The sequence below is a fragment of the Centroberyx gerrardi genome, chromosome 9 (assembly GCF_048128805.1).
Source record: "Centroberyx gerrardi isolate f3 chromosome 9, fCenGer3.hap1.cur.20231027, whole genome shotgun sequence".
Taxonomy (NCBI): domain Eukaryota; kingdom Metazoa; phylum Chordata; class Actinopteri; order Beryciformes; family Berycidae; genus Centroberyx; species Centroberyx gerrardi.
Window position 1 is genome coordinate 17,920,280 of NC_136005.1, and position 21,487 is coordinate 17,941,766.

Here is a 21,487-nt window from a genome sequence, read left to right on the forward strand (position 1 = left end):
TGGCACTAGGGACTGATAAGGTGCTCCCATGACTCTGCATCTTTCTCCACATTTCAGCAACAATCTCATCCCTCTTTCACATTTTATACATTTCCTCAACTACTCTCCCCTAGTAAATTTCAACAATCTCTGACAAAAACAAATGACAAAACGGTGACAATTTGATGTTTCTGGAAAAATATGCGTCACTGCTCAGTTTGAAAATAGAGCTGTGGATTTCCACTCTAAAGGTGTAAGCAGCAAAGTATATTTTAGGCATCCAGACATTTTGGGTGTTTATTCGTCTCTCTGGAAGGCTGCTCATACTTCGTCTCTTCACTAATAAATCTACACGAGGCGTTCATCGAGCAGTGAAAGACTCTCCTAGCTGCTATTTGATCCTGCGGTCCAACTGCAGCCTGTAGTGGCATGAGTTGCCAGAGGCATTAAACAACCTCAAAGGCTGTTTTCGTCCTACTAATTTTCAAATTGGACTCTGTGGGAATAATAATAATAATTAGAAATACCTAAAAAGTAAAAGTTTCTCAGGTCTGTTTTTAAAGCTTTGCTGCAGGATCATGATGATTTGAGGCAGGTTTTACATAAACTGTTAAGTACATAAACTGGCATGAATCATAAACTGAACCTCATACATATTTAACATCTGAAGTAATAATAGTGTGGAACCAAATGATCTAATACCGGGTTGCTGTCCAGATGTTTATGGAGCTTACTGTATATGGGAACAGTAACACATTCACACTCTGTAAATTATTTATTATTCAGTCCACTCGTCATTCATGACCATGTTAGTAGATAGCAAACCTTACATAGGTTGAGCTTGCTTTGTTCTTATCATCTCTATCCATTTTTACTTTGATGGAGATCCACATATATGCATTGACTGAATTAAACTCACCTCGACCTGCTTGTCACATTTTGCCTACCCTGTCTAAAAGGACTGAAAAGAGTATCAGTATAGCACACATCACACTTAGCCGGTCAGAGGTTTATAATGGTGGTTTTACCTTACTTTTTTTTATAAAATTATACATTCCTTTTATATTAAGTCTCTAGCAAAAGAGAGATGACTGCTTTTTTTGTAATCCCACTAAATTTGCACTACTACCGAAAATGGAGGCCTCCCTCATTTTTAGCAAGTCGCCATATTCCCACCTCAGCCTGCATTCATATTGTTAAATAAATGTATAGTCTAATGCTCCTCAGAATAGGAACCAATGTCTCATTCTTCAGTCCAAATGAATACATTTTGTAATAAAAGATTTGTTGCTCTAATATCTTTCCAGGTATGTGCTGTACCCCCTGGACTTGTACAACGACAGCGCACACTACGCCTTGACCAAATTCAAAAAGCAGTTCCTCTACGATGAAATAGAGGCTGAGGTAATAATTTTAAATACTGGGTATGTACTGGAAGTCTGTGGCATTTCTTGCTCTATTTCACAAATTATTTTTCTCCATTTTCCGTGCTATCCACTGTTGCCCATCCATTGTGTGTAATATTATTTCAATGCATTTTTGAAGTTATATAACAGATTATACAACACTTAACTAACCTAGTTACCAGAAACTTTGTCTCTAAATGCACTGTGTCGACAGCCTGGTGACCTGGATATTTTTATCTTTATTAAAAATACAAATAGCTGGATAATCTACGTTGGCCAGAGATCTCCAGCTGAAAGGTTTATTTTTGCACTTTTAGAGTCGATGCAGCCTAATACGTCTCAACTTTGAAAATCAAGTCATTTGTTATTCATCTCATCGTGTGCAATTACAGGTTAGCAAACAGGAGACGAGGCATGACGGCTTTCAACTCTGAGAAAATAAAACCCCATGTCTGCACTTAAGAAAATGGTGCATGTCAACTTTTTTCCCCGTTGCTGAAAATAGAAATAAAAACGTGTAGGTCGAGAGCAGTTTGACATGTCATTTATTTTGCATCAGTCAAATCACCAAATCCAATAAAGAAGTCTTTACTCTTCATTATTGAGCTACCACTTTAAAATCAAACATTTGTGTTTTATTCATCCCAGAAAGAAAGAAAGTGGAATACATTCACCCGGTGTTATACTGCAAAAGCAGTGTGTGGGGTCTCTTTCATCTCAATATTTGTCCCATTCACAGAATAAAGTGAATAGAAAGGACACATGATGGGAGCAGTGTAGCTCGGCTGTAACATGTTCTTGTCGTATAAGAAAAACAAGTCCTTGAATTTTTATCCTTCTCGAAACGTGACGGTGTGTACAATACTGAATAATAAGTCATGCAGCGGTTGGCTTGCACTGTGGAAATGGTTATTACAGAATGAAAAGGGTGTATTCTTAACCATGCAGTAGCATTGAACCATATTCTGTTGTTGTTCCAGGTGAACTTGTGCTTTGATCAGTTTGTGTACAAGCTGGCTGATCAGATATTTGCCTACTACAAGATCCTAGCAGGAAGGTAGGTACAATATTGTCACATTACAGGTCCTGCTACAAAGGTACATGGTATGCAGGACATTATGTTGTCATGGTTGCGTCTGTATGTCTGTGCCTCTAGACACATTCTTGTGAACACAATAGCTCAAAGACAGTACATGATAGAAATGTCATACTGACACTGATCTGGTTAGACTTTGAAGCACCTTGCTACTTAAATTTGCATATTGAGGAAAAACTGATTTTCTTGAAACTACTAAAACTCCTTAAAGCTTTGAGATATAGAGTTCATATTAATACGGCCCAAGACAAGTATGTTGACATAGAAATATTTGCTAATGAATGCATTAATTAGCTTAATCAATTACCTAATTTGCGTAACTGGTTATGTTTAATACATCATGGTGATCATGGCGGGACATTAGGCAGCTCAAGTTATTAGTATTATTGTGGCTGCTGGATGATGAAATGCACATCTATGTCACGAGGAATTGGAAGAAAATGATGATGCATAATGTTATGGAAAGAATCTGTAAAGGAACTGGATTCTTCTCTCTTGCTTCGATTCCCTCAGTCTGCTCCTTGACAAACGATTGAGAGCCGACTGCAAGAACCAAGGGGCCAACATCCCGTGGCCCGCCTCCAACCGCTACGAGACTCTGCTGAAGCAACGCCATGTCCAGGTATTCCAGTCATGCTTCCTCACCTGTATGAGCCCTCCTCGTTAGGAATTCATGCTGCGTCTGCCTGTCTAACTGATCTAACTGATTGTGAACCTCAGCTCCTGGGCCGCTCCATTGATCTGAACAGGCTCATCACTCAGAGGGTGTCGGCTGCACTCTACAAGTCTCTGGAGCTGGCCATCAATCGCTTTGAGAGTGAGGACCTCACCTCAATCATGGTATGTACATTTTCAGATTTTTCCTTATTATCTCAGTAAATAACATCTTTTATATCTCTGGTGAGTGTTTGTGTTTGCCATCTGTATGTGTGTGTTTCTGGGTGCAGTCATGTGAGGGTTGTTTTGTTGTTGTTTTTTTGTGAGATTTTTTATTGACTTAAATCTGTCCTTGGATAGATGTGAGAGTGGGAACAGTGTGTTTGTGTACAATTCTTGATCATTTCCACTGTCCGGTTCCAGGAACTGGAAGGCCTTCTGGATATCAACCGCATGACCCACAAGCTCCTCAGTAAGTTCCTGACTCTGGACAGCATGGACGCCATGTTCCGCGAAGCCAACCACAACGTGTCGGCCCCCTACGGCAGGATAACGCTCCATGTCTTCTGGGAGCTCAACTATGACTTCTTGCCCAACTACTGCTACAATGGCTCCACCAACAGGTGGGTTAGTCTGGTTCACTGTCTGAGTCACTTTCCAGGAATCAGCTAACTTAACACTCCGCCTCTAGCTGTGTTAATTGTCTGATTGTACTAACTGTGGAGTTTGAATGCACTGGTAGTTAATTACTTGGCTAATAAATTCTAATGCCAACATTTGATTAAAGGAGATTATTTCTCAAAACATGAGTCCTAGCTAGCATGCTGCGATCATGATTAATGGTCAGATGGCAGTTTTGTTAATCATGAATTCACATGCTGGCAAACAGGGTATTGGCAGTTTTCAGCTTATAAATTACCTGCTTAGGATCAGCTTAACTCAGTGAGAATGAAAATGAAAAGTGACTGTCCACTTTTCCTTTACATCTATTTTTTTTATACTCTTTGGTGTATAAGAACCAGTGGCAGTTGCATAAAGATAGGCATAGACTTAGACTTAAATCTTCAGCCAGACTTACTATAGAAATGTATATGCATAAAAATAGCTCGCTAGTAGCTAACTTAATACCGACTTGCATAGTTGAAAACCCTTGTCTGCCCTTAATGTTAGCATTTGGGTGATCTAATAGAAACAATAACTAAAGCATGGCATACAGTTTTGGCCCTGGTCATTTAGAGGTGGCCAAGAGGAGACTGACTTCCTGAATAATTCCTCTTTGGGACTTGGTAGCACAGTGGAAAAAGAGCTGGAACCCTGGAACAAAGTTCAAATGTCAGGTTTGGCACACAGTGGAAGAGGAGCTAATAAAGCTCCCTGTTAGATGTATAATCTATTGGGATACATTGGGGGTCAGATCTCTGAATGCACCAGACTGCTGTACTTCACATACAAGGGATCTAGCAGAGGAGAAAGCTTATGATCTGTGGATGAAAGGGAGGCGGTTTATCTGTTGTATAAGACACACAAATGTTTGATGTTTTATATTTGGTTTGGCCATCTTTTATGTATGCCATAAACTCAGTTGTATTTTTAAGCATATAGCAGTTTCATTGCTCAAACACAATACTGCTGCAGGGATATTTCCAGCAGGAGTGGGAGCGGTAACCCATATGATAATTTTTTTGGTCTTAACTGCTTTAAAAGCCTCTCACTATCTCCAATTAATTTGCGTTATATCTTGATGTTGCATCATGGCTAATTTCAGCCATTACTCATGATGACATTAGTAGCAATACACGATTAAAGGATCTCCATCTGTGTGTTCAGGTTTGTGCGCACCGTCCTGCCCTTCTCTCAGGAGTTCCAGAGGGACAAGCCGCCCAACGCACAGCCCCAGTATTTGTATGGGTCAAAGGTCTGTAGACTTTTCTTTATCATTACCCACAGAGAAAGCATAGTACACTCGTCCATATGTTTGACAGCGCAAGACATATTTGTTCTTGAACTTTATTTTATTGTATTCCATGACTGAAGGATTTTTATTCATTTCTGACAATTGGTCTGCATGGCTTCACTGCCAGTGTGTGACCGCTCTAGAGTCACATGTGTTGTCGCCAAACATTCACTGCATGTTAGGAGTAAACATCTATACATCTAAAAAGCGGAAAACTGTCATTACGGGAAACAGTGTGTGAAATCTTTAAAAACAAGGATTGATGATGGTCGTGGGCAAAACCGACATTTGTATCATAATATTGTGAAATCAAAAAGTCCTTTCTGAGCCTCTGGTTATTTACAAAACATTTACATTCCATTGAACAAATTGAACTAGACAGAATAAATCATTTTTCTATTTTTCAAGTATTTCAAGAGCAAAACAGACATTTATCATAGAGCGCTTCAAACTGTTGCAGTAAGATTTCCTGCAAAAACACATTTTTTTTATTTCTCCCAAACACAAATAGGATTTCAGCAGTAGATAAAAATACTCGTTGACAATTCTGTCCAGGCAGAACAATGCTGTGCTGACCTCAATCCAGTTGCCTCACACTGGCTCGCTGCCAGACAGCTTAGCGAGCGTCCTCAGCTCATGGTCCTGGGTAATTACGTGGCCGGTGGTCTGGGCTGAGAGGAGGGGGTTTTGTATGACCGCGGCCTGCTTGGCGTCGTCGCTGCCGCCGCCGGGAGCGTGGTGGCGTCCGGAGCCAGAGACGTCCGGGTGGGCGAGAGCGGTGGCCACGCCGCAGCCTTCGGCGCTCTGACCGGGGATGGAGCAGATGGTGTGGAGACATCCCCACAGCAGGATGCCAGCGATGACCAGGAGTAAGATGCAGCTGGTCATCCAGACGCCCATGGCCAGCTCCCAGCCCGCCCTGTCGTGACCCTCGCTGCTCTCGCTCAGAGTGCTGAACACCTGGCACTGGTCCCTGGCCGGATTGGCCGCCTGGCACGTCACGCACAGGAAGTAGGCGGTCTGGGGCAGCAGGTTGGCCAGGTGCGTGCTGGTCTGACTGACGGGGATGCGTTCCTCGTGCATGAAGCTCTTGCGCTTGTAGCCCATCAGCAGGCTGTTCCAGTTGGGGTCGTACATGACGCTGTAGAAGGTGTCCAGGCAGCCGGGGGACGAGGGCCAGCTCACCCTGGCTGAGGTGGTGGAGATGTTGTAGACGGTGATAACCATGACGACTCTCTGTGGTCTTGTTTTACTCTGTCTGCTCGTCGGCGTCTGCAGCTGTGCTGATGTGAGTGGAATTATTTCCTCAGTTATTGTAGTCTTTTTGTGAGTTCAGGAAGTAAAACTGGGCTTAAAAAGAGAACAGAAAAAGTGAGAGTAAGAAATTCAGTGAAAGAAATTCAGATGGCCATAATTTTCTGTTGTGACAATTGCTTTTTTGTGCTTTATTCCATCTAGGGGTTTATGTTGAGCCTCCACCAGTCACAAGTGTTTATTAAATCAACTTTAAGATGGCAGGTTTGGTGTTGGGTTGGTGTTTGTCTGGGTTGATTACAGAATGTTTTGATTGCTTTGATTGCAGCACTTTTTCCCCCAAGTTTCTGTTATTTTGGCATACAATAAAAAAATATCTCAATCCTGACTCTGCTATGCCAAAATCTAATATAAAAGAAGACTCAATAAAACAATGCTTCCCCTCCGTACCTCACACTCATAGAACATGGCGTTAAACATAATGAGAAACAACATGCCCACCTATCCCACCTTGCACACCCACATCATGCAAAACAGATAAAGGGAGGAACAATACGTATCAGAGAATAATAAGCATTGTGTAAAGGATTATCTGGAACAAAATGCGGTGGTGGGAGGGGGGGTAAGCAAACATACAGATGTTCAGCAAATTACATAATGCAAAACTATTTGTACTCAAGCCGATCAGGCTGATCTGGGCCTTCAGCGTACCTGTGACAGGACAGGTCAAGGTCTGCCAAAGCTCCCAGAGCAGCAGCTAAAACCACTGTTTGAGAGACGTAACTGACCCTTCTGTCCCCAGTTACAGCACTATTACACCTGCATTATCTCCAGAGCCACGCATTCAATACAGTACAGCTGCAACTGAAGTAGTTTAAACTGGCTGACTTTTTATGAGCCTACATCTATTATTGAAGTATGAGGAATTCTTTTATTTATTTCTTTTGAGAACTTTTTCCACTTAAAACACACTCTTTTTTTTTTTCTTTTTGTCCCATAATCCCTTTTCTCTACAAAGTTTTTCAAACCACTTAACAGAACTCAATTGCCAGACTTCCTGTTTGATGATCAAACGCTATTTTATCAATGAAACTACATGAATTCAAGCTTCTTTCAGGGTTATCAGAATTCTATCAAAATTGACTTACCAATCTACTTTGATGATGGATAGTAGTACTGATATCATGGATCCGTAATACAGGTGTTTATATATACATAGACTATTTACAAGAAAAATTCCTGCCCTGGATATGTAACCTCATTAACATCATCCACAATTTTAGATACATTTTGTGTATTCTCTTATAGAACTAATGGCATGCTATTGGCCTAAAACTGATGTCAGCATCTTTGACTGTGATGGCAATAGCAGCCTTTCACGTGTCGGAATTGCTTAAAATGGAAACTAAATGACGAAGAAGGTTTTGAGTCTGAAAAGCATAATTCTTAAAAGCTTTGATTGTCAAGGTTATTTTAATTCATTTCATTTGGTAGTACCAAGCAAGATACAGCCTGAAATAAGTAACTGTCAGGATTCACTTTGCCTCCTCCCATTTGAAACGATGCAGTCGGTGTGAGTCAAAGCACATAGATGGCAATCTGTCAGTTTTACTCACTGCTCCATATTTTTGAACAGGCTTTTGAAACACAGCCTTCATGAAAACTACTAAACTGAGTTTTGTCCTGTATTCAAAGCACTTATATTTTCTGATTCAGTAAAAGGTAAAGTCACAAGAAGAATACGTTGTATGTCAATTTTAGATTTATTTCCTTTATCATTCAAAGTTAAAGTCCTTCCCAGTGAATGAGCTCACATCTGACTTAAGTACAACAGGTCAGTGTGGAGATGATACTATTTTTTCACAGGGAAAAATTCCTTTGACATTTTTTCTGTTGCAGCAGATGTAACCTATAGCAACCAAAGGTGCTTGTCTCTATGATAGTGAGACATGTTGAGTCATTCATTAGTGTCAGTCCAGTGAAAGCATGATAAGAGGAAGACTTACCAGGAAAACACTGACAGAAGGCGTTGAACATGCCAGTCTTTTTTTGCCTGGGGTATCGGTCCAGAGTGTCCCGTGGTTCTGCTACCCCTCGGTCATGTTCGCATCTGTCCCACCGTCATGGTATTAAGTTCTCCGTCAACAACTGCTGCTGTGTAGGCTTTCGATGTCAGAAGAGTGAACCGGGGATCGCTTTGTCCTTGTCTCCTACGCTACTGCCACACTAGTGGGAGCACGGCTGGATTATAGCAGCAGCAGCTTCAACTCTCAACTGTGAGGGAAGGGAGGGGAGGGAGGGACCTGTGATCTCCTGCAGTGGAAAGTGAATATTGGAAAATAACTATGATGCGCTTTGTCGAAACGGTGTTTGATTTCCAAATTCATACGGCTTATTAATTATTTGTAAATTATTAAAAAGGTCATTGTAAACTGACTGCTCTGATATTTCTTTCTGTTCTGCTCCCCATGTTTGATGTTTTTCATTTAATTTCCCAAACGTAAAAGGTGGTTTCGCCCTTTGGATGTTAATATTTTTAGTGACTCAGCCTTACTACTATTCACCCACAGGAGCTGAATTCATTGCTCCCCTTGAGAAACCATCCGCTGTAATCATGATGGAGACTAGAACATACTATTGAGCACCTGCTTTAATAGAAAAAATAATCAGTTTTTCCAGTAGACGATCATTCCCCTAGTTTTTCTTTCAGATGCTCATCCCCGCCCCTTGACGCATTACGGATGACAGACATATACAAGGTTTACTCAAGTGATTAAGTTCAATCTAAGAATAACGTCTCTTGTGTTCACTGTCTCCCTGTGCCTGTAGGCCTTGAACCTGGCGTACAGCAGCATATTTGGCTTCTACAGGAACTTCCTGGGCCCCCCACACATCAAGGCCATGTGCAGGCTGCTGGGCTATCAGGGCATCGCTGTGGTGATGGAGGAGCTGCTGAAGGTCGTCAAAAGCTTGGTGAGGAGGGCGGTGGGCTTCAGGGACGGTGGGTGGGTGGAGGGGCGGGCTGCATCATTTCAGGAGGAGAGCAAGAACTTTGTGCTGCTGCGGAATAGAGAAAGTCATTGGGAGGAGAGGTTAAAATGGACTGCTTTCTCTGTTAGCAATGAATGAGACTGATGTAGTTCATAATGGAGTTAGTTTGTAGTTAAGTTCCGTTCCTCATCTTTTTCCCCTTTAGCTTTCCACTGATGATGTTGATATAACAATGTTAACTGCAGGTTAATTTTCAGACCTCTTCTTCTGTTGCACAGCTCCAGGGCACCATAATGCAGTATGTGAAGACCCTGATGGAGGTGATGCCGAAGATCTGCCGACTTCCCCGCCACGAGTATGGCTCCCCAGGTAGGTGAAGATGTGGAGTCATTACATATTGGAAGATCTGTGTAATGGTCAGTTGGCCCAGTGCAAGAACCATGATGCACTAATATGATTTTTTTTAAATATGCAGAAGAGAAAATTCTGGCACAAAACGGGTGTGTTCAAGGTTAAAATTGACCAAATAAAATGTATCTTATACTGATTAAACCTCTTTTCTAAAACCATAACTTGTATAATTTTTTTTATAAATGTTCAGCCATAATTACAGTTTCCTAAGAGAATGTTGCCATTAATCTATTTTAATCTCATTCGACCCAAAATGTGTTTTCCCTCAGTCTCTGCTAACTGCAGTAAAATGATCAATTTGAGCTCATGATTTGATTTGCCTTTGACTATGACATTATTATTACACACAAATATTATTATTATTAATTTTCATCTCTTATCCAACGTTAATCTTTAATTCATAAATAATCGCCTTGTACAACAACCAGGCAGATTACAGCTGAGAAAGAAATAGGCCACTAAAGAAAGTGGCCGTCGGATGCTGTGAATCAGGAGGTAATCTGCCAGTTAAAAAAAACAAGCTGTGCTACCATAGAGGGATGCAAATTGAAAGCTCTGTCTGGAGCTTTCAAATATGGGGAGATCTGGGCATGCTGTTACTAAAATTAAGCCCTGTGTGGACAATTGCTACAGATAAGACCATGTGGCATCAATTCTCCATCAACTAGTACAACATGTTAGATTCATCTCATGTTGTTTTCTCATATGCACTTATGAAGGGAAAAATGCATGAGGACCATGCTATCAATCACACTCCGAGTAGCCTGGTTTTACAGGCACTTGAGTGTATGTTTGAGATCTATGATTAGTGGTGCTGCCACATCAGCGGTGAAAATGGCTGGCAAGTGGCAACATGCACATATTACTGTGTAGAGTATACCTACTGCTGCGCTAGGTGCGAGAGCTATTTATATATGTGACAGATATTGAATAAGTTGGAAGATGAGATAGAAAGGTGATAAATGGGCTTCAATCTCCTTCCTGTTTAGGTATCCTGGAGTTCTTTCACCACCAGCTGAAGGACATTGTGGAGTACGCTGAGCTCAAGACCGTGTGCTTCCAGAACCTGAGGGAAGTGGGCAACGCCATGCTCTTCTGTCTGCTGAGCGAGCAGAGCCTGGTACGGCCTCAGCACCACCTTGTTCAGATACTACATGTAGATCGTTCTAACAAATAACAGCATCAATGTAACAAGCTCTGGTGTCTGCATTGCTGTGGAACTTTAATTTCAGTGAATTGTAGAAGTTAAAAGTGTACAAGTTACTGTTATGTTACTCAGTCATCATGTATAAAATACTGAAGTTAATTTTATAGTTTATCAGTGCCATCTTCAGTCAAAGACTGATATCACAGCCATGGCACAACCACAGACTGGTTGTACCCATATACTGTAAAAAAAAAAAAAAAAAGGTTGTACTCCAGTCTAATACTAATACTAATACAAACTATGACAGATGTGTTCTTACTAAGGGAATTAGCTCTGATGTTTTATTCAGGATGCAAGTCAAATGTGCTCTCACACCTCTGTATGCACATTCAGACATGCCATTGTTTTGTCTTTTGCCCTCTTAGTCCCAGGAGGAAGTCTGTGATTTGCTGCATGCTGCACCATTCCAAAACATTCTTCCCAGAGTCCACGTCAAAGGTAAATGCAAGAAACTACATGTAGATTTACAACTGCAAAGACTCTATTCATTTGTTGTTGTTGCTTTACTTGAGTTAAGTTTTTGTGCTTGTCCTGTCTCTGCAGAGGGGGAGCGCCTTGATGCCAAGATGAAGCGCTTGGAGGCCAAATACACAGCACTGCACCTGGTTCCACTGATAGAGCGCCTTGGCACCCCACAGGTAGGATCATAACAATAATGCCATGGCAGCTTTCATCATGGTGTTAGTGAAAGATGTCGAGGTGAGGTGATCTACTGGATATTGGAATGAATGAATTGAATTGAGCCTCGTGCAACATGCGTCCTGCCTCTCTTGCTTTCAGCAAATTGCCATTGCTCGCGAGGGGGATCTGCTGACCAAAGAGAGGCTGTGCTGCGGCTTGTCCATGTTTGAGGTCATCCTCACTCGTGTGCGAGGCTTCTTGGACGACCCCATCTGGCGCGGACCGTTGCCCAGCAATGGCGTGATGCACGTGGACGAGTGCGTGGAGTTCCACCGCCTCTGGAGTGCCATGCAGTTTGTGTACTGCATCCCCGTGGGAGCCCATGAATTCACAGTGGAGTGAGTGCAATACACACATCTGGGTTTGTATCACAGGCTCGCCAAATATGATCTGAACTGCCACATATTAAAGTGCCCGTGCATCCTGTTTCTGTTTTCCAGGCAGTGTTTTGGAGATGGCCTTCACTGGGCAGGCTGCATGATCATTGCCCTTCTGGGACAACAGAGACGCTTCGACATCCTGGACTTCAGCTACCACCTCCTCAAGGTGCAGAAACATGACGGCAAGGATGAGGTCATCAAGAGTGTGGTGAGTTAGAGAGACGGGGATCAGCAACACTATAATATCCAACTCTCAAACTGCAATTCACTGCATGACTTTGGCTTGCCAGTCATATAATTGTCTATATATTCATATTTGTCAAGAAAACATTCTCACAATCTGCTGCTTTGTCTTATTTTGAATCAACAAGACATTTGGTAATCATGCTAACTATAATGTAGGTAAAGGATTATGTAATGAGAAAAGTTATGGATTACAAAGATATAAGGAATGATCAGTCTCACTATGCCACAATTACTTCAACTTTGGCCTTAATTTTATGTACAGCTCAATAGTTCTTCACAATGTTGAACACTTTTTTTTTACATTTAACTGGGGATTGCAAATTGTTTCCCTCAAAGTAAATCAAATATTTCATTATCAGTTTAGGAAATGACATTTATCTTATCACACCATTCTTTCTCCTGGAAAATATATGATCAAATATGCCTTTGATTAAAAAATACATAAAGAGAGACATGGATCAGCAGACAAATCTCATTCTCTCTGTTGAGGATGTTATTCATAAGTTTCTCAGTGTATCAATGTGTTTTCTACTTTCCTTTAGCCACTGAAGAAGATGGTGGACAGAATCCGCAAATTCCAAGTCCTCAATGATGAGATTTTTGCCATTCTGAACAAATACCTGAAGTCCGGAGACGGAGAGAACATGCCGGTGGAACATGTCCGATGCTTCCAGCCTCCTATACACCAGTCACTTGCTAGCAACTGAGGTGCTAGATCCACTGCCCACATCACGGACCAGCAACGACTTCCAAATATTCTCATTCAACTTTCCCAGACTATCCAGAAATATTCCTTTTTTCACTTTAGGTGTTGAGCAGCAAAGGACCATGAAACCTGAGGAAGATGGGCCACATTTTTATGTCAGAATGATTTTTTTTTGTATTCACTTGTGCCTTATCAAAAATGAATAGCTATTTTCCCTTTTTTGGATAAACTCTACTTTGTGTTTTATACTTACAGAAAGCTATAGATCAGGGAGGGGAAATTGCTTTTATGAAATATTTAAGGGTTTGCAGTGGTGGAATGTTAATGGTGAACAGTAACCTATTTTAAGTGGGGGTGAAAGTAAATTGTATTTTCTATATTGTTAAACATGTGCATGCTAAACTAAACATTTTAAAGGAAATCTGAGAAGTAACAAAGTTCATACTCATGTTAAGCATTTATTCACTGTGCCTTGTGTTTCAAATGTTTTAATCATTTTAATTCAATAAATATGTAACAAATCTGTTGGTTGATCTCGAGAGCTTTTTATGTAAACGATACAAAAAAGTTCATGGTGACTTCCAACAAAAATTGTTATTTTCAAGTATCACGAGAACACAAATCATAGAGACTGTCCTTTAAATATAGCCATATTCAGCAGGACCTCATCTCGTATAGAATATATATTAAAACATTTTATCTATTGATTTATAGAAAGCAAGTCAGTGCATGTATATGCAGTTATTTGTACATATAACAAAATGTTTCTTAAAAAACTCAATATTTACAGGGCTACACAGGAATGAAATAAAGTTCTAACTATACTATACTAATCAAGTCATTCTGAGAAAAATAAGGCAAATTAAAACATTAAGTACAATCGATTGGTCCGTCCAGGTCACTTTTCCCCCCTAAAGCTGATTGTCTTAAGGTTTTCATATACCATGCCTATACCAATGCCATGGTTGTTGAGTCAGTAGGGGGCTGCAACAAGTTCCTTTATGGTCCTATGAGGCGGTCATCGCACCGTTCCTTCTAGAAACGCTATCAAAAGGCAAGCCCAATTCTCTGTCCATGTCCTCAGTGGAGTCATTATGTAGGAGTTCATAGCTACTGTGGGAAGCCATTCCATTAGCCGCAGGAAAGGGCCTGTCTTCCTTCCTCATGGACACGGCAAGAGCGGCCAGGCTGACGCTAATGTCTTTAAATGCGTGGAGCAGGAAAATACCCACAATGATAGTGAGGAAGCCACTGAGGGTACCGATCACGTCATCTGTGCCCATGTGCTCCCACTCTTTGAAGAGGATCGCCGAGCAGGTGAGGACAGATGTAGTGAAGAACACGTAGTAGATGGGAGTCACAAGGGAGGTGTTGAATATGTCCAGAGCCTTGTTCAAGTAGTTGATCTGTGTGCTCACGCAGGCCACCAGACCCAGCAGCAGGATCCATGCCAGCGGGTTTCCCGCTACAAACTTGCCAGCAATGGCTTCCTTGATGGCAATACCCAGTCCTTTCACACAGGACACTGATAGTGCCCCGATTACTGAGCAGATTGTGATGTACACAAGGATATTGGTCTGACCATGGCGGGGACCCACGACAAATATGAAGATGAGAGCCACAATGATGACCACAGTGGCAAAGACCAAAAACCCTAGGGAGAAGGGGGGAGGGATGGTTAACTTGGCCTGTACATGACTTAGAAGTAATAGAACATGAAGTGAAAATGTCTGGTCTTCAATCAAGCCATAGCTCTTGTCAAATAGACACTATGCTGATGAGAAGGGCATGAATTGGTATAGAATAATATGGTAAATACCCCAAATTACAGTGATGCTAAAGAATATAAAAATACTAGCTAGGCTGAATTCCCTGTGTGCTACTTCAATCTATTTAATGCTTTTAGGTCTGAATAAGTGGCTTAAGAAGTAATTCTAGGTGAAGGAAATATTAATGGAAAGATTTTTATGCAAGATGTGATCTATACCTGGGTCAACCAGCTTCCTGGCCATGTGTTCAAGGCTGCTTATCTCTTCCTCTTGGGGGGCGTGGATTACCATGGTGGTGGAGCCCAGGATACTGAGCAGGCAGCCAAGCTTTCCATGCAGGTTTAACCGCTCCGTCAGGAAGTACGAGGACAGGACCGCACTGCAACAACATTTACTGTCAATCACAGTGACTCTACATCACAAATACATTTCCAGACATAAAGTAAAAACACATTTGAAAAAGGTTTGAATGCCTAATTTATAGTTACATGGAAAAACAAAGGGAAATGTCATACAGTGAGTCATCTGTACCTGACAAGCACACTGAGGGCTCCCAGCGGGGTAACCAGAGTAGCAGGAGCAAAGGCATATGCTGCAAAGTTGGCTGCTTCCCCAGCCCCCACTGGAAAACAATGAAGTGGATAAAGTTAACCACAAGCCAATCAAGAATGGAGAGGATAGCACAACAGCACAATGGAGACCCAGGCAGAGGTAAACATTTTGAGATATTCTCTCTGGTTACAGTACTGCTTTGCCATTAATGAGTGCAAACCCCCTTGTGTCTAATTCAAACCTTGTGTCATCACTTACTTGATAGTAAACCAGCCCACCATAGCCATTCTTTTAGATATGCATGACCACCCTGGCCTGGAAGAGCAAAAAATACATGTATTCAGAACATTTGATTCCACTAATATGAATGACCACATTTACATGCAGGCAACAACTGGATTATGTACTAATCCTGACTACAAGTCAGGCAGTTTCACTGGATCCATGCTGACGGTCAGGTGAAAGGGGTAAAGTTAATGATTACTAGGTGTAATCAAAGTGAGCACCCGTGAGCTGAAATGGAGTGTTGGTGACTCAGACAGACACGCCCTGTACAGGCCAATCACATGCAATAACTGGGCAAGCCAGAAATGTAGGTAGGTAGGGTGTAAACAACTGCGTTCATGGTCTGTCTCCACTGGTATGAGGTCTCAGCAGAGTTTCAGTGTTGCACAAGTACAGCAGGGAGTGTCCAAGCCAAGTCCACAAAGTAGAGTTTCTGCTTCAGGGTTAGGATAGCTGTGACATGCATTTGGATCCACAGAAAATTAAAGTCAATACCTGCCCGCATTGATCCCTTCCTTGCCAGCCTCAGAAGCCCTTTCTTCTTGAGGATGAAGCTGCCTCCAATGAAGATGCTGGAGCTGATGGCCAATCCAAGGCCAATGTAAAAATCATACTTCCCCCGGTCCTGACCCATAGTGAGGCTGGATGTGCTGATATAGTCTGTCACATTTACCACCAAACACTGCAGATGCTGACCAAACGAACAATTCTGGCCAGTCCAAATACCTGAGAGTAAAGAAAATGAAGACAATAAGGCATTTATAAATTGATGTTTAACAGGCAGACAGTCAGGGTTAGAAAATAATTTTCACAGCAATGACCTACCGTTTCCACATGTGACACTACAATCTGTAAAGCCCTGATTTAATGTGTTGGAAGTGTCCATCACAACAACAATACATTAGACAATATCTATGTAGTTTCACGCACTGCTGCTTCCACCAAGAGACTCAAGACACTTCTGCAGTAATTGTTAGCCAAGCAGCTACCTAGGTGTTGCAGTGAAAAATACCTTGTATAATTGCATCACAGCTGCCGTGTCAATATTCTCAACTCAATTCAGGAAGTAACAAGCCAGACCCAGGTTAACCTGAGCACACTAGGTAATGTTGGTTAACTAAGCTAGCAAAAGCTCAAGTCGCCTTAAAACAAGGTTAGCTACCCAGCTATTAGCATAGTACTAGACACTGCTATTAATAGAAGCAGTGGCAACGGCGGTAAATTGCTATTGTAGCGTTAAATTCGGATTATTTTAAAAGCCCTTTATATCCGGTATACTACCTAGCCATGTTAACGTTAGCTTGTGTTAGCGCGACAGCTAGCTGGCTAGCTAGCCAAGTTAATTAGCCAGCCGTCAGAGGAACATACTTAGCGAGCAAAATCAAAGTACCTAATTCGCAGGCAGCATTGACAGCTTGTTAGTTTTGAGACTTCATATTGTAAATACCTGTCCAGCGGTACTTGGTTTGCCCGACAAGATGGTGGTGGCAGCCAGAGGTTAGCTACTAGCTAGCCTGCTTCCTAGCCCATTGGCTCAACATCACAGTGCTCCTCACATTCACCAGCAACGACCCCGCTTGACGACTGCTGCACTGCAAGGCTCTTCCTCTTCTTATCATGTGCAGGCAGACACCAGATATCAGTACCTGCCCTCCGCAGGTTGAAGTCCATTATTAATATCACCATGGAGATAACATGCATTTACATCCTGGAACTACTATGAAAGATGATAGTTACAACTATTTATTACTATGCTCTTTATTGGGGTGATTACATACACATCATAAATTATGAAAACACAAGATGCAACGCATTTATAGTTTGATTTAATTTTAAATTTTTAATTACATTTATATTTGAATGTAAGCAGGCTACCCAAACACTTATCAAACCAACTTCAAATCATTATGTCCCAGCTAACATCAGGAGCTTCAAAGCAGCTGTTGAAGAGCCTGTATTTAATACCACTAGTAATAACAAAATACATGATTTATCCCCATAGTAAAATTCTCTTTTTGCTTGCCCATCTCCACAGGAGGTCAGAGGTCAGGGTCAGGTACAGAGCAGCACACCTGCAGCTGGCAGGGATTCAGTGTTCAATCAGGGTGGATGCTTGCCAACACAGTTTCCATTTGAGGGTTGTCTCCTTAATCACTACACCTCCCTGTTGACCCATTCTGACTTATAATCAGATCAATGTAAAAAACAACAACAACAACAACAACAACTTACAATAGAAAATAATCATCCAAATACTCTTCAATAAATCTAGGCCTATATATCTAATCTGTAGTGACATATGAATATGCTCACAAAATGCTGGGTTGGTCTTTCATAAGGGTCTGCAGACAATTATGTTTATCACAAACTATCAAGTCATTGTTGATGCTCAACAATACAACTCCTGCACTCAAGTGACTGCTTCTAAAATTACACTGAATAATTCACAGGCACACTGAATAAGTCAAAGTGTAGGTGATGCTAAACAGGGGCACTGCTGGTGCTGAAGAAAGGGAGACTACTTTCAAAGGTCCTGAAGCCTTGAAGGGAAGGTGAGGTAGTACTGTACTGTGTTAGATGCATTGGGGAGGGGGCAGAATTCATTGAAGTGCCCCTGACTCTAAAACACCATAAAACACACTTAGAAATGATTTTAACAAAGAAGGGCCAGCAAATACCCGTTTGAGAATGTTTTTAAAGTTTATTTTTAAACATTGCATTAAAATTAAAGCAAAGTATTACAATTTGAAGTGAAACCAGTTATGAATATAGATATCATCCAAGATCATCCAATCCAGAATTAGTACAGAATTAGTACAGTACAAATCCACCACAGGCACTGTGTTAATGACAAATGCATTATGGCACATCAGTCTATCTTTTCCCGTGCCTCCTCTTGCTTCCAAGTAAGCACGGCCTCCTGGGACTTGCGGAGTAAAGCGACTCCAACGAACACTGTTATTAGACCACACAGCATGGCAAGGCTGTCAATTATAGTAAGTGCAGTCCATTCCTTGAAGAGAAGGGCAGAAGCAAGAATCACGGTGCATGTGAATGTCACATAGTATATGGCTTCAAACGTGTTGGAGCTGAAGCACTCCAAGGCCTTATTGATGAACCTGAACTGAATCAGGATGCTGACAGCCAGAGTTCCCAGCAGGCCCAGGAAGAGAGCCAGCGCTCTGCTGCTCGACGACTCTCCACCGAAGGCGTCCTGTGCCACCAGGCCAAGTCCTTTGCTACTTGGAACTGTGAAGCTTCCCAGCAGGGAGCATATGGCTACATACACCATGATGTTTGACGTGCCGTGAGCTGGAGCAATCCATACAATTAGCACAATCAGCAGCAGCACCACCAGTAAGGCATATATTTGAAACACTGCAGGAGGAGAAAGTACATTTTTATCAGTATGATATTTGCTTATAATGCCATTACATTTAAATTACATTTGCATCCTTTGTATGACCTTTGTATGTAAAAGGCTGTAAAAGTAAGCTACAAGAATAATGGCTTATTCTCTCCCCAGAAAATATAGAACATTATACACTCTTAACCAGAAGCAATAGCTCAGAAAAATTATTTACTTCTAGTTAGCGATAAGTCTAATATCAAAATTAAATAATATTTATTGTCACCCTTTGCTGACCCAGTTGTAATTTTACAGCCTTTGGCTCATCTCCACCCAGCATGCTCATAACTCAGGACACAGTTATAATTATACTTTTCTGAGTGAACAATACATTTTAGTGACCTATAGTAACCTGTAGTGACAATGGATATGCTCACAAAATGCTGGATGTATGTTTAATAAGGGCCTGAATTGGCAAACAGACAATTATGCTTATCATTATATAATTAGAAAAAAAAAAAAAAATTCAAGCTTGGCTATAAAAGTCACACCTGGGTCTGCCAGCCTCTCTTCCAGCTCCAGTCTTGAAGTTACAGCCTCTGCTTTAGGGGCATGAAGGATAAGCACAACAGAGCCACAGCAACATAAAACACAGCCAAGCTTCCCCAGGTAATTCAAATGCTCCTCGAGGATCCATGAAGCCAGCACAGCCCTACATTACACAAAAGAAGCATTTGGCAAGACACACCAAGCAGTTAGTAGGATATACCTTAATAATAAGCCCTAAAAATATTGAAACTCTGAAACATTTTAATGTCTTGGCTCTTCACTCTAATGCGCTTTGGATTTCAAATGATACAGTGACAATGAGGACTTTAATGTGCTTTAACCTCATGCATTAAGTGCATTTTCATCCATACTGGAAGAATGATTAAAGATCTACAGCACTTTTCCTACATGGTGGCAAAACTATTTGGACAGATTAAAATAGTATTAAAAATATATACTTTTTATTATGTCATCCAAAAATTGTAATTATTTATATAAGTCTGCACCATAAACTTGTGACCCTTCAGGTTCTCTTCCAGTCAAACATACAAATATATACTGCATGGACTGGTGGACCTTCTGGTCTAAATGCCTGTAGTATAGAAAGGAATACCCTAGATGATACTTATCTACATGGTAAATAACTACAAATTAACAGGGCCTGAAGTATCAAGCTTCGAACCATCAAGTGTCTGCTAAGAAGCTTCAAGATAGACACAAGATATACACAAATCTCTTTACCAGTCATTTGTCCTAAGAAATGTTCCTCGTACAGTTTAATAGGCTAATTAAACAGGAGAAATACAGTACTACTGAGCAGGATATTTCAAAACAACAGGGATACCTACCTATATGATATTTTAGTGTTGTGCCTGACTGATTGATGTTAACTGTTGTGATGTAGTGGTCTAGGTGTGGGCCTAAGCAGAAGTAGTGTAAGTACAGTGTAAATAGCTATGATCAGTGTTAAGAGTGGGTCTTTGGGATGGGGGTAATGGTTCTGAGGTAACAGAATTTACTGTTGAACCTGGAATTGCCCAGGGGGCTAATCCAACATCTGAAGAGAGATGTGCGTACTTAATAACCTAAATGAAATGCCTCCCAACCCTCCACCTTTAACATTCAAGCCAGGGTGCACAGGCATCCCGCTCACCCACCTTTAACAGCCCAGGGGAAAGGAATGTGCCTGTTGATTGGTAAATATGCCCAAAGTCAACACAGTATAGATTTACAGCAACCCAAAAATATTGCCCAAGTGCTTCTGATGTTGTATACACACTGTGATGTTTGTTATGATCATATCACAATGTCATGGTAAATGATTAGGAAAAAATGCAAGACTCCAATTCTCTGACTTACCCAAATAACACTCCAAGGGCTCCCAAGGGTGTCACTATCACAGCAGGGGCCGCATTATATGCCAGGAAATTCAAAATCTGGCCAACAATCACTTAAAGGGATTAAAAAAATAGGTGTATCAGAAGCATTTCGGCTACAATAGCACCTCCATTAAATCGGCATGTTAAAATAATGTTTTTTTAATGAAGGGACATTACATAAAAAGCCCAATTAAGGATTATTTGGATTTATTCTTTAGAATTGAACTGCACATCCAGACTATGTAGACAGGTGGCACTGTACTTACTGAAAAGTGTGCCACTCCACCACACGACATCTTTCAGATAGGAGCCACCTAGGGAGAATAACAGTTAACTCTGCAGGTTCTGCGAGGCAATAAGCAACTAAATGATATAATTTTCTGGCTTGCACACTTCTATTCCTACGTGAGTTCTTCAAAATAGGCCAATACACGTTTGTAATATCCACTAAAATCAATGTTCATTTTACCTCTATCGCGGGCACGTAATATTCCCTTTTTTTGAAGCACAAATGTCGAGCCATTGATGAAACTTGATATCACTGCTATCACTATTCCAGCAGTTGGTAACGAAACACCACTTGTACCCAGGTCAAAAGCCATTATTTTAGCTGTTGATCATTTGGCCAAGCAGAAC

At 41.2% G+C, this 21,487-nt stretch overlaps 4 protein-coding genes across 6 annotated transcripts in view; 1 reads left to right on the top strand and 3 right to left on the bottom strand.

The window, feature by feature from the left end:
* Positions 1-13,491, top strand: part of cyfip1 (cytoplasmic FMR1 interacting protein 1) — a 31,668-nt gene extending 18,177 nt beyond the window's left edge. For both annotated transcript variants that reach the window (XM_071923413.2, XM_071923414.2), the window contains exons 18-31: positions 1,287-1,383; positions 2,366-2,442; positions 2,995-3,103; positions 3,202-3,321; positions 3,562-3,761; positions 4,966-5,053; positions 9,176-9,319; positions 9,616-9,706; positions 10,738-10,868; positions 11,321-11,393; positions 11,499-11,593; positions 11,736-11,974; positions 12,077-12,224; positions 12,805-13,491. In XM_071923413.2, coding sequence (XP_071779514.1) covers positions 1,287-1,383; positions 2,366-2,442; positions 2,995-3,103; positions 3,202-3,321; positions 3,562-3,761; positions 4,966-5,053; positions 9,176-9,319; positions 9,616-9,706; positions 10,738-10,868; positions 11,321-11,393; positions 11,499-11,593; positions 11,736-11,974; positions 12,077-12,224; positions 12,805-12,969 — 1,777 coding nt within the window. In that variant the 3' untranslated portion in view covers positions 12,970-13,491. The remainder of the gene's footprint in view (positions 1-1,286; positions 1,384-2,365; positions 2,443-2,994; positions 3,104-3,201; positions 3,322-3,561; positions 3,762-4,965; positions 5,054-9,175; positions 9,320-9,615; positions 9,707-10,737; positions 10,869-11,320; positions 11,394-11,498; positions 11,594-11,735; positions 11,975-12,076; positions 12,225-12,804) is intronic.
* On the bottom strand, positions 5,684-6,916 carry fndc9 (fibronectin type III domain containing 9). The gene has a single exon (XM_071923418.2). It carries the CDS (start codon positions 6,317-6,319, stop codon positions 5,684-5,686), a length of 636 nt encoding a protein of 211 aa, XP_071779519.2. The 5' UTR covers positions 6,320-6,916.
* On the bottom strand, positions 13,441-17,151 carry nipa2 (NIPA magnesium transporter 2). Of its 2 annotated transcripts, none has more exons than XM_071923416.2 (6): positions 17,022-17,151; positions 16,070-16,300; positions 15,548-15,604; positions 15,269-15,359; positions 14,956-15,116; positions 13,441-14,622 (listed from the first exon to the last, which is right to left on the bottom strand). In XM_071923416.2, exons 2-6 carry the CDS (start codon positions 16,206-16,208, stop codon positions 13,976-13,978), a joined length of 1,095 nt encoding a protein of 364 aa, XP_071779517.1. In that variant the 5' UTR covers positions 16,209-16,300; positions 17,022-17,151; the 3' UTR covers positions 13,441-13,975. The 2 variants fall into 2 exon arrangements, with proteins under 2 accessions (XP_071779517.1, XP_071779516.1); XM_071923415.2 differs by lacking the exon at positions 17,022-17,151 and adding an exon at positions 16,400-16,559.
* A 1,149-nt stretch (positions 17,152-18,300) lies between these two features.
* Positions 18,301-21,487, bottom strand: nipa1 (NIPA magnesium transporter 1). Its single transcript, XM_071923463.1, has 5 exons — positions 21,321-21,487; positions 21,118-21,165; positions 20,832-20,922; positions 19,475-19,635; positions 18,301-18,952 (listed from the first exon to the last, which is right to left on the bottom strand). The coding sequence occupies exons 1-5, from the start codon at positions 21,451-21,453 to the stop codon at positions 18,444-18,446; spliced, it is 942 nt and encodes a 313-aa protein (XP_071779564.1). The 5' UTR covers positions 21,454-21,487; the 3' UTR covers positions 18,301-18,443.